The following is an 18180-nucleotide window of genomic DNA, read 5'->3' as shown; positions in this document are numbered from 1 at the left end:
GAAATGAATTTTATGTTGTTTGCGTAGTTGTTACAATTTTGCGATGCTTGGTCTTAAGATTGGTGACACGTGAGGTGGACGCAATGCGACGGGTTGAGTGAGGCTACAGGATCACGTAAGCAGAACCGGCCCGTGTATACGTGGGCGTAATTATTCAAAATGTTGGCCTCGGTGAGTGTAATTTGGGGTGAAAAATACACGAATTACCAACTCTAGATACTGGTTGCATTTTTCAACGAACCAAGTCGTGCGAATATCGAATCAGACGATGCGAAGCGAATCTATAAGAATATTCACCCAGTTCCTTTGCATTCTCTCGTTAGGCAATCAGGTTTTGATTGGTGGCTCTCAATAACGATATTAACTGAACTACGCGGTTAAATCAAGCGATCAAAGAACCCATAAACGTGAAGCGATACGATATAACTAATACAATTACACATTCGCTGATTCAATACCATTGGTAAAGACAATGTATGTATTTTCGTTCAGTAATTAAAATAATGGCAGTCTACCATCCGGACACCGAATAACCCCGAATACCGCGTTATTCGGCCAAAATACTCGGGAGCGAAAAAAAAAAGAAAAACTTGGACGTAAAAAACTACGGTTAATTCGGACAACTATCCGCTTAATCCGGACACATGGTCGCAATTATTATCGTTATCGTAGGCCCCAATACGACACAGTAAACAGTAGCCTACTTCGTTTGTCTCGACACAAGATGAGTGATTATGGTGAAACCAAGTCGAGTATACAACACATCAGTATTTTAAATGTGCTGTCTGCCTTTACGCATGACCATTGACCATTGACCAATGACCATTGACCATGCATAACGAACAGTTGGTATTCCGCGCAATTCCGACAAAGCCGTTTGTCCGTCGAATTCGGCCAAAAGCGAGTGGAGTCAAAGTATCCGAATTGAGCTGGGTCGACTGGTCTTTAAATAGTGGTTGGCTTGGCCGTGGCTTTGAGATACCCATTCGAATTGGGTTTAACTCGATTTTACTGATTCCTACCCGTGAGAGAGAGAGAGAGAGAGAATTTATTCGTCGAGCCTCAAATACAACTATAACTACGTAATAATAATGCATTAATTACTATCATTTGCGCATTTATCTAGTCGCAACAGCGAAAGTACCAGTCATATGGTTTCGTTATATACAAAAGTAAACAATTGCGTCAATGTCGCCCTTAACGGAGCCACAAACTCCCGGATTATTATTTTACTCCAAGAAAAATTCCCATCCCATGTACGACTCCAGCCTTATCAGACTCACAAATCACCGGCCATTGAAACTGTTCCATTCGGTATGGAACATTATACCGAACAAATTGCGACATGGGAGATCGCAGATAGCCCTTCCGCATGCCTACGGGGTATCGTACGCACGGAACATCACAAACACATCGCTTTATCGTGCTGTAATCGGGAATACTCCAGTAAAGATAACAAATCCTCGATGCATTGGATACGGAAAGCGCGTGTATAATATTTTCGTTTGTATTTCACAATTTCGTTGATAGATTAAGTGAAAAAACGTCAGGTTTGCTAGATATTACAAGACGCACGTGTAGCGGTACTCCATGTCTTTGATAGATTAATCAAGATTGTGTTATGCTGAAAAAATTCATGGTAATCCGAAATCTATTTGACTCTGTGCAGTGCTCAAATTAGGAATCTAATTCCTGGCATCGGAACCGCTCATTGACAGACCACTTCGCGTGTCGCTACTTCGCATTGAGAGGCACAAAAGATGAAATAACTCGCCCGCCCCAAAATAAACTAACCGAAATGGGGTCAATCATCGGGAAAGCATTTGTTGGCACAAGGATTATTGTTAAGCAGAAAGCAATTTTGATTTTATCGGCGTACTGAACAGCTCAAGTATCGCACAATGGGACACTTAGTCTTAGCGGGATTGATGTTGTCGGAAGCGTGGGCATTTGATTTCCGATATGTTGGATTTATTGATTCGGGAGGGAATATAAACCGAACATAAAAGCTCACTCACAAATCGTAACTTGAAAACAAATGCATACGACAACGCTTCAGTAATATCTAACAAGACCACTCGCGGAATGACCAGGAGACTATACAATACTCACATGTTTTAACCAAACATTTCACACACATATTTGTATATCAACGTATCTTGTGTAACGATTGTTGATAGACAATGTTCCCTCCAATTCTCTACTACTAGTTGCGACGATTACCCCTGACGAGTATCAGCCGAAAATATTCGGGTTCATTTCAATATGAATATACCAATCAATTATATAACTTCACGAATCGCAGGACACTTTGAGAACAATGACTACACAAGTCAAGAAACGGGCATACAGATTCATGTCAGGAAGTCACATAAATTTTTACGCGCATAATTAGTCACCGCCTGGTTACGCGCGAAGACCACATCTTCACAACGGCTCCTGACGTAATACGTATTATCCGACAGCACCCATAACACGATCTCCGCGCCGGGCGGCCGGTGGGAAATGTATCGAATTGGCTAAAATTGATTTGTACAGCCCTTGTGTGCGCTAATCCACTCGACCGGAGACGGTGTTGTCGCCGGTAAATCTCTGCGCACACATCTTCGAGGAGCGATCGATATTATGACCTCATGAGAGTAGTCGCTTTAATAGGCGATGCAAACAAATAAACGGTAGACACTCGAGAAGGATACCATAGCACCGAGATGTAGGATCTGTAACTTTCTAGTCACTTTTTGTAAGGGGCTTAATCTGAGTCACAAGAGCTATACATCGGACTGGATACATTTAGCCCGCGGATATACGCTGTAGTAGGTTACCTTACATATCCACCCGAACATACTTTATTACCAGGACAAGTAGGCTACTAATACATACAGACACGCATAAAAGGTGGCACTAACTCTACGATTATACCGTGGCAAACAAGGTACCGGTAGTTGTCGTTTTGGGTATTCATGGTGTTTCATTTTACACCAGGCTGATATTCCTTATTATGATTCCGGATTTGCTGACTTATGGCTCGGCCGACTATCGTCCTAGGCTCTTTCTACGACACCACTTACAAGGTAGTAGTACCCCATTAAACGTATATATTCGGAGGGGCGTTGATAGAAGTGAACAGCTGTTACTAGAACAGGGGGCACCAAACTGGGGTTCGAGGACGAACTGGGGCCCGTGCAGTTTGAAAGGGTCGCAGTAAGAATTTCTTTAATGATTGTCATTCGGTAACAGAACTTTATCAGGTGTAAAGCCTGATTTATTAATATTCGTTAGTTAGCGAAATATTTTCAACATTATAGCTGCACACTGTTAATGTACAGTTATGCTGTACTAGAAAAAAACCATTTAAAAAGCTTTTAAACATTAGGTTATGTTTTAAAATATTACATTCCATCACTATTAGTTAGTTTTATTTTTCGATAATATAGATGGTTTTACGTGGTTTTTGTGACATCTTAAAGCATGTACCTATAATATTAGCGAATCGAATCTTTCCTATAGCATTATTTGATATTTTAGGACCGCGAAATACCAGGATAATTGCAAAGGCATTTTTGATAAGTTCGGAAACCACTGAACTAGAAGGACAATTTCGGAATAATGAAGTAGTTGTACGAAAACAAAATTGGGCTGAGATGGGCCTATGATGCACTATATATACTCAAGCATAAAAGTCCCTGCATTGGGGCATGACAGAAATGAACACAGTTCGCAAAATTCCTATACCCACACAGCCAGCGGCAATAATTTGTCATACGTTGCGAAAATGCAATATCCAACATAACCGACCTGTTTATTACGCAACCACACGAAGTTATGAAACACACGGGGAAACAATCCGCCGTGTGCAGCCCGCCAGCTGCATCGCACCTTTCACCGAACCGTAAACCGCGCCGCGTAAACACAAAGAAGCCAAAATGTACCATCGCGAAATCTTAACACAGATGGGTAAGCGTGGGACCATCCGCAGTGTGGTCGATAAAAACAAAACTCAAATTGCGGTCGAATGTCGTCGCAATTCCTGTGCAGAGTTGGCGAAAGACACACTACGACAGGATTCTTAACCTGTAGTCAATAGACCACATTGGGGCCCGGACTAGATTTAAGGGGACCACGAAAGCCCCGTAGACAAACACCAATGGGTTGCAACACCAATGTGACTCCAGAATCCCTTCCTAAGTGTTGGAGGTTTATCTGGGATCCGCCTCGCCATCTCATCCGCGTAAGCGGTGTCTTATAAAAAGCTCAGAAGTGGGCCGTGCTACAATTCGGCAGCTACGGAATAAAAATGAAGAAAATTGGCCTGGTGCTGTCTTACAAAAGTCAAGGATGAATGTGAACAGTGCCACAAGTTGACAGATCAGGAATCATAATTAGGAATATCGGCCAGGTGTAATGACATTACGCTTGCAGTCGAATCGCCCTGAATACCATAAAAACTTGGTACGCGCCAGATCAGCACTGATTGTTTCTGTTGCAACGAATGCTGCAAAAACACGTAGAAAGAAGAACAACAAATCGTTCCAAGTTCACGTTATGTAGCCAATACCGCAAGTCACAAACGACTGTTTCACCACAACGTTGTCTATCGCGGAAACAGCTTTTCTCGACTATTCTACGGACTTGATTTGAGCAGAGATAAAATACTCTTTCGACACCTCCTAGTCACGAACACTGCAGGCGTCGAAAGCGATTGCAATGTTAACGAAAATCGTGTATTTCTACGATTACCACCATATCGCAGGACGCAAATCGGATGAAAGGCACTTTCTGGTACAAAATCTTGCTTTCACGCCATTTCAAAGGGTAAAATCAAGTCAAATACACCAATTCTTATCGATATATATCACAGGGTTGGTGTTATTTGGGTGAAAAGGCCTGATTTGCACGGGTGCAGGATCCTGCTACCTGCTCCATGGCTGAAATTTGAAAAATAGACATTAATTCCCACCCGTATGGCGGAAAACTGGTAAATACATCAATTTTCCAGCGTTAATTTTCCAGGCATTAACAGTGTGCCTTTCGCTAATCTTAGAACGCGCGCAAAAGTAATTAAGGACGGCTGCAGTAACGTTAAGGTTAAACACAATGTGACGTCATAAAGATTGTGACAGATCGCTGATTTTGCCGTTACGCTGCGAAACGAGAATGTATCATTGATACCGCACACCGTCGCGACAAAGCAAACCGCCATAGCAGGAAACAAACGGATTATTTCTGTGACAAAGAGGAGTTATTGCGCGAAATAGGATAAAGTGGAATTACTGGATTGACGTGACGAATGCTGGTGGGTACAAGTCAGGAGGCTGAGATTATTGCGATTGATAACATTCGCGTATCTAACATATCTGCTGTAAATCCTTGGTCTTTATGCGGTAAATATTCCCAGGCGGATCGAATTCTACGTTATGAGCGTCATAATGAATTATTATTATGTGGCAACATGGCTCGGACAATGGCAATATTGCTTGAATGGTGGGCAATCATGGTCCGCGTGGGTGATAATATATCACTACCGATATGACGTAGGCCTACAGGTGATGGGTAAGTCATTATCGGCTTTGCTAAAATGATGCCCTTTCGCAAGTAAGATGAATATCGCATATAAATACGGTATTGCGATTATTGAAGAGCTTCTTGGAGGTTCAGAACTTCAATATACAATTGAAAAGAATATTCATATTGAGCTGTTGCTAGTTGGTGACAATTACCCCTGATGCGTGTCAGCCGAAAATATTCGGGTTTATTTCAATATCAATATGCTATTCCATTGCGGTCAGTAGACACTACGCCATAAGTCCATCAAATCCCGTGGGCGTCACTGGTCAAAACAGACGGGTATTATAAGCTGAGCAGATAAAGAGATATATGGGTTTTTCGGAAAATGCTTAGTATTAGAATTCAGCATTACTTTTCAACAAACGCTTGCATTTGCATGCAAATTTTATGTGCACTTGAATATTGCGCAAAGTTTGGTTATTAACCGGGGTTCAGACGAACCCTATTTGTTCACTAGGGGTGTTCAAAAATGACTTTTTTTCTCAAATTGTACTGGCTACTTTATAAAATTGTTAGGTTAACTGATTTAAGCCTACACACCAAATTTGGTTCAATTCCAATCAGTAGCCGCATTGCTACAGGAGAACAAAGTTTTCATTTATTATACAAAAAATAATATAAAAAATTTCAAAATTTTCTGTTCACCCCATGAAAGTGTTACTGTAGGTTGTCTATAAAAACAATGTCCACCAAATTTGACTCAATTCCAACCAGTGGAAGTGAAGTTATTGCCGTCGAAAAATTTGGATTTGAATAAAATAGCATTTACGGTGGTCAATTCTTTAATTATTTATTATAGTAAATACTATTTTATTCAAATCCAAATTTTTCGACAGCAATAACTTCACTTTCACTGGTTGGAATTGAGTCAAATTTGGTGAACATCGTTTCTATAGACAACCTAACACATCCATGGGGTGAACAGAAAATTTAGAATTTTTTATATATTATTATTATATGATATATAGCAGGGGTCACCAACGTGGTGCCCACGGGCACCAGGTAGCCCGCGAGGAACAGATGAGTAGCCCGCGAGACTGTTTTAAAAATAGATCGAATAGAAGCATTTACCAATATTCGTCAGATTATTACCAGCGAGCTTTTAAATATATAGATTGATTGATTTAGCTATTCTTGTTTAAATCACATTGACATGTAGCTTACAAGTGTCAATACATAATTAACACTTAAAATGATGATATCAAATTTCCGCAATTACAATTAGTAATATACCAACATGTAATAGAATCACAAGATATCGAAGACGTAGGATGCGGCTCACTGCCCATACAGGCGACATGACGGAATGCCATCCAAGGTCTTCTTGGAATGGCGGGGGGTTCCGTTATGGTAGCTCGACGTCCTGGACAATGCCAAAGTAGTAAACAACATTAATATTCGGTAGCAGATAGCAGTGAAGTACTAGCAGATTTTCAATATGTGTATGTCCATTACGTATTGCATCTTTTGACAAAGCTTATTTCTCTTACACTCAACGCAGTTTAGCACCATATTTCTAACTTTCCGTAATCGATGCTGCTGTCAGGTATATTGAAATCTGTTGTGTCTGGATGCTGAACAGGATAAAATTGAAATTGTAACACTGCAAAATGACCTCCACCTCAAAGCCCACAAGGCTGCAGCAAACTTTTGGTGCCTTGTTGACTTGGAAAAGTACAGTGGTGTATGTGCACTGTGCAGCAGCTATGGCGGTTGCAAGCGTGTTTGGTTCAACTTATCGTTGCGAATCAGCCTTTGCGGACATGAACTTAATCAAAAACAAATACAGAACAGAACTCACTAACGCACATAGGGAACACTAACTCAGAGTTGAAAGGTCAAGTTACATACCACAGTACAGCGCACTAGTTGATTGCATGCAATGTCAGGCCTGCCACTGACTGATATAGAGACAGAGAACATGATGTCCAGTCTAAAGTGTGACATGATTTATTTTAAAACTTGAGTCGACTGTTGCTGTATAATTTATATAAACATGGTGCGAAGTAATTCGTGATTTCTCAAAAGGTCGTAGTGCTTAGCTAGTTAAAATGAGATGTGTTGATTTAGAAGACTCTCGTAGAAGTCTTACCGCAATGTGATTCCTGCCCAGTGTTATGAATATCAAAGCGGAAATTCAATCTGGCACGGGTAAACGACGGGAGTAAATGGTAGCCCGTCACTGCAATCAGTACACAAAAGTAGCCCTTGGTTGCAAAAAGGTTGGTGACCCCTGATATATAGAAACTTTGTTCTCCTGTAGCAATGCGGCAACTGATTGGAATTGAACCAAATTTGGTGTGTAGGCCTCAATTAGGTAACCTAACAATTTTATGAAGTAGCCAATACAATTTGAGAAAAAAAGTCATTTTTGAACACCCCTAGTGTTCACTCAGCCTGTTTGAGGATTGGTCGGAGTTCAACACAACATATATGGTATGTATCACCCATCCGGCCGGAAATACATCCCATGGATATGGTATAACCGTGGTGTATATAGTGGGGCTACGAAACATCACTGTGCTTTGGTAAATTTGCAGTAATGTCACGATCGCGCTTGGCTGTAATCGGGCTTAAAACGACTCCACTAAATGCAACGTAGAATGAACTGAGCAACTTCGACAAATAATTCCGCGACATAATAGCCCATCAAAGGCGCAAAGGTATGATAACCGCATTCTGAAGCGCCTAGCTTCATAGTCTTAAAGCATATTCTCCCTCTCAAAGCAGCGATTATTAGAAATATTTTCCCCATCAAGTATGACATCGAAAAGGCGATATTACTGATTCGAAACTTCGAGAGTCAGGCAAAAGCTCTCTAGAGTTCAGTAGCATAAAAAGCCAGCCAGCTCTCTCAATGTAGCACGCACTCGAAGTGCCATTATACCTTATCGAGTGGGGCAGCGTCGCAACAGCAAGCCAGGCGCGACTTGATGGGCGTTAATCGAAAAAAATATGGCCGCCGCAACGCATTACCGCGACCCGGGGGTGAGATTGTGATTACCGACAACATTACGGCCGGCCTGGTAAACAAGCACAGGCGCCCCGGTCGAAAAGGTAACGCAATCAGATAAGGTTTAATACAGACGCAGGTCGCGGCGATAATCGACGCGGGTTGAGTCAGCGTGCCGACCGAAGAACTGTGCAAGTGTGCAAACAAGCCAGCCTCGACGGATTAATGACATCATCATTTATAGTGTAAAAGGGGTGATGTTCGCGATGAAAAATACAACACAATACAATACATTAGCGGGGTGTTCGGAATTTGTTTTGTGTTGCGTTATGAATGGTGTAAAGTAAACAGTGTTATAGTCCGCTTGAGGCTCGCATACTAGCCGTGGTCAAAGTAGTTCTCTTTGGTGCTCGATTGGAAGTAGAAATAAACCTCCACTTAAGTACAAGTACATGATTATATAACGATTTCCATGAATGTAATAAAGTAATTATTCTAGGAATGGTTCTGACCAATAAACTAAAAACAATTGAATAGTATATCATATTGAAATATGAATAATACGAATACGATATAATACAATATGAATGTACTATTCAATTGTATATTGAAGTTCTGTACCTCCGAGAAACTGTTCCGTGTAATAAATGGCCCGGAGATATCGTAACTCACTATCTGGTGTTTATCGAAAATCGTAATCAGATCCGCATTGTGACTAATAAATATGATAATGACAGTATGCCTTCTGTATCGAAGAATGGGGAATGGGGATATAGGCTACTATACTAGATGGAGTAACACGGCTACATGGGCACCAGTTTCGTGTAATGTGACGTATACTATATTCAAGCGTCACAAAAAATATGTGACGTCACGTTACTGTTAAAAATATTCTGCCACGACTTTCCATACAGGCCAAGTACACGGATGCATCTCCTCTCGTAGTGATGAATATAACTAGAAAATTGGAAGTCGATATGGCAATTGTACAGTTGGTGGATTGAATTTCAAGGAGAATTTCGTATGTCTTATCGTCTCCATATCAACTAAAACGCTGCACACAACAATGAACCGGAGTTTTGACTCGAAACGCCATTCAAGGCTTCTTGGAAGTAGGCGCATTGTAGGGATTACATCCCGCAGATTCATAGCTCTTGAGCACTTTCTACTTGAGAACATAGCCAGAGATCTCACGTACAATAACATTTCTCGCAAGGTATAAACTACTTAGCGATCACTTCATACGAAACGGATTCGGCGATAGTCATGTCAATAACAGCCCGGACTGTATTATACGTTCAGCGCTTTATCAACATCTGAGAGAATATCTCACGTCAGGCAGAGAATACACGGTGCTGAATTCCGGGCAACTATATTATATCAACAGCGGTTTGCAACTATGTACGCTATCGCTGATAAAAGCCGAAGAATAACTCACTTTAATAGCGTGTTTCGAAATGGCAAAGACTAATATTGTACCGGTTGCCGTGTATTTGCATAAGCGCGCACCGTACGCCGTACAAATATTTGTTTGCCAAATAACATATCCCTATTGCCTATTTATTCGCTCTAAACTTTTAGACAGGCTCTAAAGTCCGGCACCGACAAAACAGTTCATTGATTACAAATCGGTAAATACTACTAGATCCGATATTCATATGAAGTCGAACATAGCATGTCCGCATAACTCCGTACCGTCATATCCCATTACGAAAGGAAGTAAATACAGAAACTGTCAAGGGGTTGATTTTGATGGGACGACAGTACATGACCCCCACTACGGATTGAAATATATCGCATAGCCTATCACATATGTTATCTCCACACCAATTTACTCATCTATTCGCAATAAAAAGGTGGCTATCCTGTATATAATAATTATTATTTGTACTGTAAAAGTTTGGTGGCGCTTATCATCTGTAATGGTTTGGTTGGGCCACGGTCTGTAATACCATGTCACAAAATATGTTGGAAATTAACTGAAAGATGCTATATATATCCGGCAATAATACAAAATTATCCACAACTATAACCGCACACCCATCATTTCAAACCGAAAGGCTATGTCTCATATGATACTTGAATTACGTATCACCTCCATAGGTTGATTTTGAATAATTCTGCATATGGTCCTGATGGGATTTGTAGTATCATTGATGTACATTGTACATACGTAAACAGTATAGTATAGCAATTGTAAGGGCCAAATAGTGCCGCGCGACTAAACTCCAATGCATCAGTCAACCGGGGCGGCAAATCCATCAACTCATCAGGCCTTGTTAGTCAAGGATTAACTTAATCTATGATTAATCACGAGTGACGCGACGGCAATTTGGCAATCCGAGTACAAACGCTTTTCGCCCGACCTTCTCAGTTTAGACACAACAGAATCGTGACGTACTGTAGCTCTGATGAAAAATGGCCGCGAGAAGCAGTAACGAGGGGCTGGTGGAATGAATTTATGAGATTAAAAAAATCTGATAGGGCGACCGCAAGAGACAAATCGCTGTCAAGGTATGTGTCATTTCTCCAGAGATGTTGGCGTAGGAGATTACACGGGGTCAATTACGGAGGGCGCGCTGATGAACCGCGACGGGGCGTTAACAAACATCCGAGTCATACTAAAGATCTCTGCACAGGCGGAAACGAAAATAACTGCAGACCAGAGGCTTTATAGGGAGATTAGTGACGGTGTATCAACAGATTAAGGCGTTGAAACGTTACAATCATTGGCATCATCAATGTTCACAAAGATACCAGCCGTGTATGTGCCGAAATCTAACTGCTACCTCGATACTATACTTGACCTAACAATAAGAATGCACGGGCTTAACCTTCTACAACTATCTTGTTACTAATTCTCAACAACGTATTTTTAGAGACCATGCTACCGTAAGTAATAAAAATTGGTGGACTAAGGTCCACCAAAGGGTCAGTTTACATTGTCCAATGCTCGTGTATCAATAGGCGCGATATATCTATGACAGTCGGAATATAGACTGGGCATCGAGAAAATAGGAAGGCAGATCTTAATGTGCAAAAAAAATCGCGGCGTTGATAAGCACAACTTACAGTTACATATAGGCTATGCGATATAGAACCACCCTAACATAGAATCAGCACCGAATAATATGTATAATTTGTAGATATTGGAAGAATCTTGGAGGCCTTCAGAATACACTCGAATGATATATTCATATTGAAATAAACCTGAATATTTTCGTCAGACACTCGTCAGGGCTATGTAGTTATGTAGAGTGTTCAGCTGTTCGTTTGTAAGCTTGAAAGTAGAGGAGAAAGTACATCAGCGCCATACATTCAGTGCGACGCTTAACGTAATCACAATTTCAAGATTAAAATGTTCAAACTTGCGATTTCATGCTAGTTTTACAAATAGTTGTTGATTTTTCCCATGGATCGAGTTGATCGCGGGCCAACAATAATTCCTACCTTCTCGTACGAAAAAACTACCCGGCAACGCACGAAACTTTCATATACGCCGGCGCGTAAATAAAGATAGTCCGACGCCAAGCTTTTCAAGTACGGTCGGTAAGAAAGTCCAAGAAATCATTCACGGTCCAACGCAAGAACAAACGACGGCTGAAACGCGTCACAGATAATCGCCGCGATTTGATGGGTTTCAGTATTCCCGCAAAGAAATCTGCTAAGCGTTTTGTCGCCGCCAGCTAACGGCTTTGCTGCTTGGCATGGCGAGGCTAGTTTGCATTGTCGCTGCAGCGTACGCGGAGTGATCACAGCTTGTGACTTTTCAAGTCAGCTGGCTTTTACAGTCAACTCAACACTTAACAACATGCAGCGCGCAATGTTTATAAAAAAGGTTCTGCGTGACATGTAGCTATAAAATCGGTCGTTGCCATTCCATCTTTACATTCTATAGTTACACAATATACACAGTTCTCCTGTAGCATTTTCAGGAAAACAAAAAATTTGCTTAGATTCATAATCAGAACATAGAAACATTAGACACAATCAGATTATCGGTATTTCGAGCTAATTATTTCAATTGAACAACTATATAGGATTATCTAGTCCAAGTTTTAAGGGTCCATGACAGGTCAGTTTTATTTCAATGTCATGATGTGTATGAGTATTTAGTTGCATGAGAGACGGTTCAGAATACCTGTTCACGACTCTTCAACCAAAAGTAACTATACACTGTACGAAAACGAAATAAAAGTATTAATACACGGATACGGTCGTCTGGAAATCTCCCTATCGAAGACAAGCACTAAATTTATTTCATACTTTATTAAATTAGCGACCAGCAAATACGGGAAATTCGGCCGTCCGACGCAGGCGGTGTAAACCAACTGCCAATTAAGTATCAAGATTAGCTACACGTACCACGGCGCCTCACCGCAGCCGACTTGTCCGGTTGATAAGGAGCGCACAATAGTATTCGAAATTGCAAGATTTGCTACTACGCGTGCAGCACTTGAGCAACGCTAGTATATGATTGCTACTGTCAGAACCTTTTCCGGTGATTGTTTACCGAACTTTGACTATACGCATCTCGCAGCGATAAGATCTACGGAATTTCGTAAAAAGGCCCGAAAATTCAGATACACACAATGCCTTCACGAACGATTATGACGGATTCCCCGTGAACATAAAGGATTACAGACATTACGACATGATCTCAAGTTCGTGGGCAAACAAAACAGGCCCGTGAAATGGCGAAAGTGTGATTCATCTTTCTTTTCTGGGACGACACAATCGGTATGGTTGTGTCGTTTGAATTTCGAGGGGTAGCCCTACGTAACAAATCATACGTTGATAACCTGATGCTCGTATTGAAACGGATGTCAGAAATAACACATTTCCACCGAAACAATCCCCTGTTTATAATAGGAAAGTTTCCAGAATGTACAGAAGTTCAATATATTGTATACCAACGATCTTATCACTCAATTCTCTACAAGTTACTGACGAATACCCCTGACGAGTGTCAGCCGAAAATATTCGGGCTCATTTCAATATGAATATACCATTCAATAGTATATTGAAGTTCTGTACCTCCTATAAGCCTTCAAATATGTTATTCAATACGAAAATTGTTATTTGGTTTGCCGATTCATGATAAAAGCGAGCGCATGATGATTTCAGCTCACATATCAGCAGTGCATGAATTGGATTTCGTGTGTCTTCACCTAATCACCATTTTACAAAATGTACAACTATTATCAAAATTCAAATATACTGCCCGACATGGATGCATATAGCCAGAATTGTGATGCAACCTACCTGGGTGAAGTATGACACGGGTTTATCATGTGAATATGCAACACATGATCAAATATTTGACTTTAACACAGATAGCGAAACCACAAAAATTCGATGGGTAAATCTGTCTGAAAAATTACGCCTCACATTCGTCAGTAAATATTATGTCGAAATTATCGGTACTACTGAAATACGACGCTATCATCCTTGCACAATGCACACTGCGTCACACGCACACATATTAATTGGTGAAAAATTCCGTTCAAATCAGAGCGATAGAAAGACGAGTTCATGCACTTGCACGAGAATGACTATTTGTGTCGCTGTGAAATTGGATTGCGTTCGGAGAAAAGCTATATGCGTTTTTAGATCCGTGAGAGATCAAGTCCATAAAAATCCAACGTTACTGTATCGTCAGTTATATTTACGAAACAAATGATTGCCAAAACAGTAACGTGTTGAATAGCCAAGTTCTCAGTATAAATTTATGTACTGGAGTATTTGGTTGCATTAAGGATCGGATCACGATATAACAAACTTCGAAAGACGTGGTTATTGATCATTAAGAGCTCTTTATGTCGTCGCAAGTTGAGATCCCAATACATATAAGGCATTGAATTTGCTAACGTTTGATGTGTAGGCTGCCGCGACTCAGTCACTACCAGTCTAGTATTCAATTTTCCCACATTATCGGTGTCAACACCGTGAATAGTGCCGCGCCCTTTACGCATGGACACCGTGACAATCGTGCAGGTGCATATTGAAACGATTTTGAAGAGGCTAAAATCGTAGGTTCGTAAATATAACGGGGTGTTATTGGGGTCAAGTCGATATTGTCGCCAAAATACTCCCGGTTAAGTGGATACAGAAATGCATCAGCAACGTCTGCGCAGCTCAACACCTGGTTGTGTTGCGGGTGAGCGTGAATACAAATTCAAGACAAATTATTGTGTCACAAATAGTATGAAGTTTGTGTCAAAACGTTGAGAGTCTTCTCGTTAAAAAGCGGGGCACACCCACCCAAGAACTATACACACGGATTTACAGTTAAACGCAATATACCTAGCCCACCTCGTTATCTGTGATCCGCTTGACCACAATTACCAATTTTAATCTTGAGAACGGAAGATTGTCACAACAATCGCAAAGAAATTCCAGTGGAAATTGCTGTGTCTTTCAAGAAATTGTGGTACGACTGTTTATTGAAAGTCGGAAGAAAATAATTGGATAAGTGTAAAAAAGCAGCGTGCTACTACACATAACGATAACCTGCGGATTGTGGTTTGAAGACTACACCAAAATGCTGATACATATCAATTCAGGGAAGAAGAGATTAAGCCTGATGACCTCGATGCTTACAGTTGGAACATATACGCAGTAAGGGTAAGGGCCTTGTAATAATGACAAATTCAATTGCCTCTTCAAATCTGCGATGATGCTGTGTCTGTCATAGATTTAAAAACCCTTCACACTGCATATAGACTTCACACCAAAAACAAATCAGTATTCAAAGTATATTGTTTTCATCTGTCTATCTCACGCGATGCTCCTATGCTAGCTTGATTTGAGCTAACGACGATCACATATCTCTACAACCTTTCATTACTTTCCCCTGTAGCTTTCTGTACACAGAAATTCCACATAAAGACCACAAACTTGAAGGAAGCACTGTCGCTCGCCGATGTCTTCGGACACGCTTCTTGTGTAAGCAGTGCTTTCAAATCGCGGCGCGGAGTCGTTGGCGTTGCCGACAGTCACGACAAGGGTCGTGGATGAATTATATCTGGGAGTACCAAAGTCTATCGCCGTTACGGTCAAGAATACTTCGGCAGCTATTTCGTGGTCGAGATATTTCCTGTAAGCCAAAAAAGTACTGATGATGGTGGGAGGAAATACATAAAATACGGCAAATCTCGAGATTATGTAAGGATGTAAGTCCAAGAATTAAAATATACTGACTACGAGATCACAGTAAAAAAAAATAACGGCGTACATACTACATTATGGGAATGGGATTGCATCATGAGGTAAAGACGTTCATATGCAAAGTTGTGCAAAACATACCAAGCTAAACTTCAAACTTTGCTACCAACTTACTACCAGATCCAATATGAGCAGTGAGCACTTGAGCAGTTATTATATTCAGTCCCAACCTTGCACATGGCCAGGGCTGGGGATGAGAGGTGTTCAAAGTTATTGCTGATAAGGAAGTATAGTATTGATGTGAAATTATGTATCAGCGCAATTGAAGAGTTTGAAACGTAGGCTATACTCAATTAGCATTTCGAAAAGGTATTGTCTTGGACTACGCGTCCATGTCAACTATCCATAACACACGAATAACTTTTGAAGTTAGCAAGATGCATACTTTTAGACAATATCTACTTGATTTATTGGAAAAGTGGAGGCAATCCGCTTACGGCCACCTCAGCGGTGCAATCTTTTTACGGGACGCTTTCGATTTCATTTTTACGATTGTTCGTCGTCCGTAATCCCAACAGTTTTCTTGGAAAATACATTATCTTGCTATCGTATTATAGGTATCATCTCGAGTGTCTACTTTTGAAGGAGGAATCTCGTGGTCAAGTCCGGTGCATTCTGCAAATTTTCTAACAGATAATACTATACGGTTATGTCACGTTTAAAGGTAAGCAGCCTTACTTTCGTGTAGGTTACATTGTTACAGACACAGTAACAATAGCATAGATAAGAGTGGTGCAAATTGGCAGTACACTGCTCAAGACGTTGATCAAACATTTTCAATGAAACAATTGTGGATTCGAACTGGTTTCAGCCGTTCTCCATTTCCAAATCGGCAAACTCACAATTATCGCGATCATTACAGGATTAACGAGCATTGTCAACGAAACAAAAGTCACGACTGAAACTCAACGGGCAGGAGTATTTTCAAGTTATATTCCACTGCCATAGTGTCAATTAGCGGTTTTGATTATAACTATGAAAGAAGAACCTCACTCATGCATGATATAATTTGACCTGGTGACCAAACCGCACGACACAGAGTCAGTTTAATGAGCAGAATTGAGAGCAGAAAAGCATAATAACAGTTGCATAACCACAACATAATATAAATTAAAATGTCCGCTAAAGTTATAATCAAGAAATACACGTTGGAACAGCAAAGTAGTTCTGACGACGCGTATCCTATTTATAATCCCGGGATAATTCAGATTTTAATATACGGCACGTTATCATCATGACTTGCTCCTAATTATGGGTAAATTTGGGAGTGTTAACTTAATTATTTCATTTATACGGTATGTCTCTTGCTGTGGCCATTTTACACGGGGCCAAGCTCGACCGATATCTGTAGAAATATCGGGCCCACTGACTACATCTACCCCACAACTGTTTCAAGTAGGCGGGTCTTCAGTACTGTTGATTTGGTTTATGAGGACTATAGGAGATCAGTTCTTGAAAACGCTCAAAAGATGAATTTCCGGGACTGAAATATACGCCTGCTGTACCAGAACTGGAAGTACTAGTGTCTTACTCAGCTGAGGTTTGATTTTGAATTAATAAAGTTTATCGGAATATATTTTTCTTATTACTGTCACTAATTAGAAATGTCAGTAGTAAAATGCCATTTTTCATATCGGCAGAATATATCGGTTTAAATATGTCATATCAGCCCGAAATTTTGATAACAGTCGGGGTCAACTTGTAGAATGTGAGGTATGCGTTGCAGCGAGCGAGCAGTTTTGACAAAATTTATTTTGCGATACATTAGTGCAAATTCTGCTATGGTATATCGGTATCATTGATACCATCTCGCAGACGTGCAAACAAAAAAGCTTAACATCGTCCATATATTCCGTGTAACGGCAATCATGATTAGCCGGAATTCGGTGCACGGGAATCCATTCAGGGTCGCTGTGCAACAGTAAGCCTAATTACGGAACAACTCAAATTTGTTTGACACCGTATCGAATTTTTTATAGCAATTCTCTATTTAGAGTCCTCCGAGGTTTGATTTTCGGAGATAATTAATCCAAAACCCGAAATATTCACGATTGCAGCGTGTCATCAAAGCGTGGATACACAGCCAGGAGAAAAGCACCTCTCGTTCTCAATTCGAGGGTTGAATCACATAATTATCACGAAGCCCCGCGATTAATCATAGACGAATTACACCATCAAAATACAACAGATGCCTATTAGTCGATAGTGATGGTTCCAATATTGTAATCAAAGACATGAGCTATAAAGTGAACGTACCAGTACAAGTCGATAATAATGGCATACAGTGTCGAAACGATTATAGGAAGGCGACAAAAAGCATAAAAGAAATATTTGAGTTGTTTTCCGGTGATGAATAAACGTGTCTATACATCGGGGTGTATAGCGGGCCTACTCACGTATGGTTACTACTTACTACTGTGAAAAGGATAATTTTT

General features: G+C 40.6%; 1 protein-coding gene and 1 long non-coding RNA gene across 4 annotated transcripts in view; one reads left to right on the top strand and one right to left on the bottom strand.

Annotated features, from left to right (window-relative positions):
• Nucleotides 1-18180, bottom strand: part of LOC145457481 (protocadherin-16-like) — a 77719-nt gene that overhangs the window by 44339 nt on the left and 15200 nt on the right. For all 3 annotated transcript variants that reach the window (XM_080335697.1, XM_080335696.1, XM_080335698.1), the window contains exon 11: nucleotides 15419-15617. In XM_080335697.1, coding sequence (XP_080191823.1) covers nucleotides 15419-15617 — 199 coding nt within the window. The remainder of the gene's footprint in view (nucleotides 1-15418; nucleotides 15618-18180) is intronic.
• LOC145457483 (uncharacterized) lies at nucleotides 5175-17452 on the top strand. The gene is made up of 3 exons (XR_013920891.1): nucleotides 5175-5293; nucleotides 16303-16409; nucleotides 16608-17452. It is a non-coding gene; the product is annotated as an uncharacterized LOC145457483 (long non-coding RNA).

This window comes from Botryllus schlosseri, chromosome 15 (assembly GCF_051294905.1).
Source record: "Botryllus schlosseri isolate E-star chromosome 15, Bs_hap1, whole genome shotgun sequence".
NCBI classification, from domain to species: domain Eukaryota; kingdom Metazoa; phylum Chordata; class Ascidiacea; order Stolidobranchia; family Styelidae; genus Botryllus; species Botryllus schlosseri.
The sequence above is the reverse complement of the archived record's forward strand: the minus strand, read 5'-3'. Positions and strand labels throughout refer to the sequence as shown.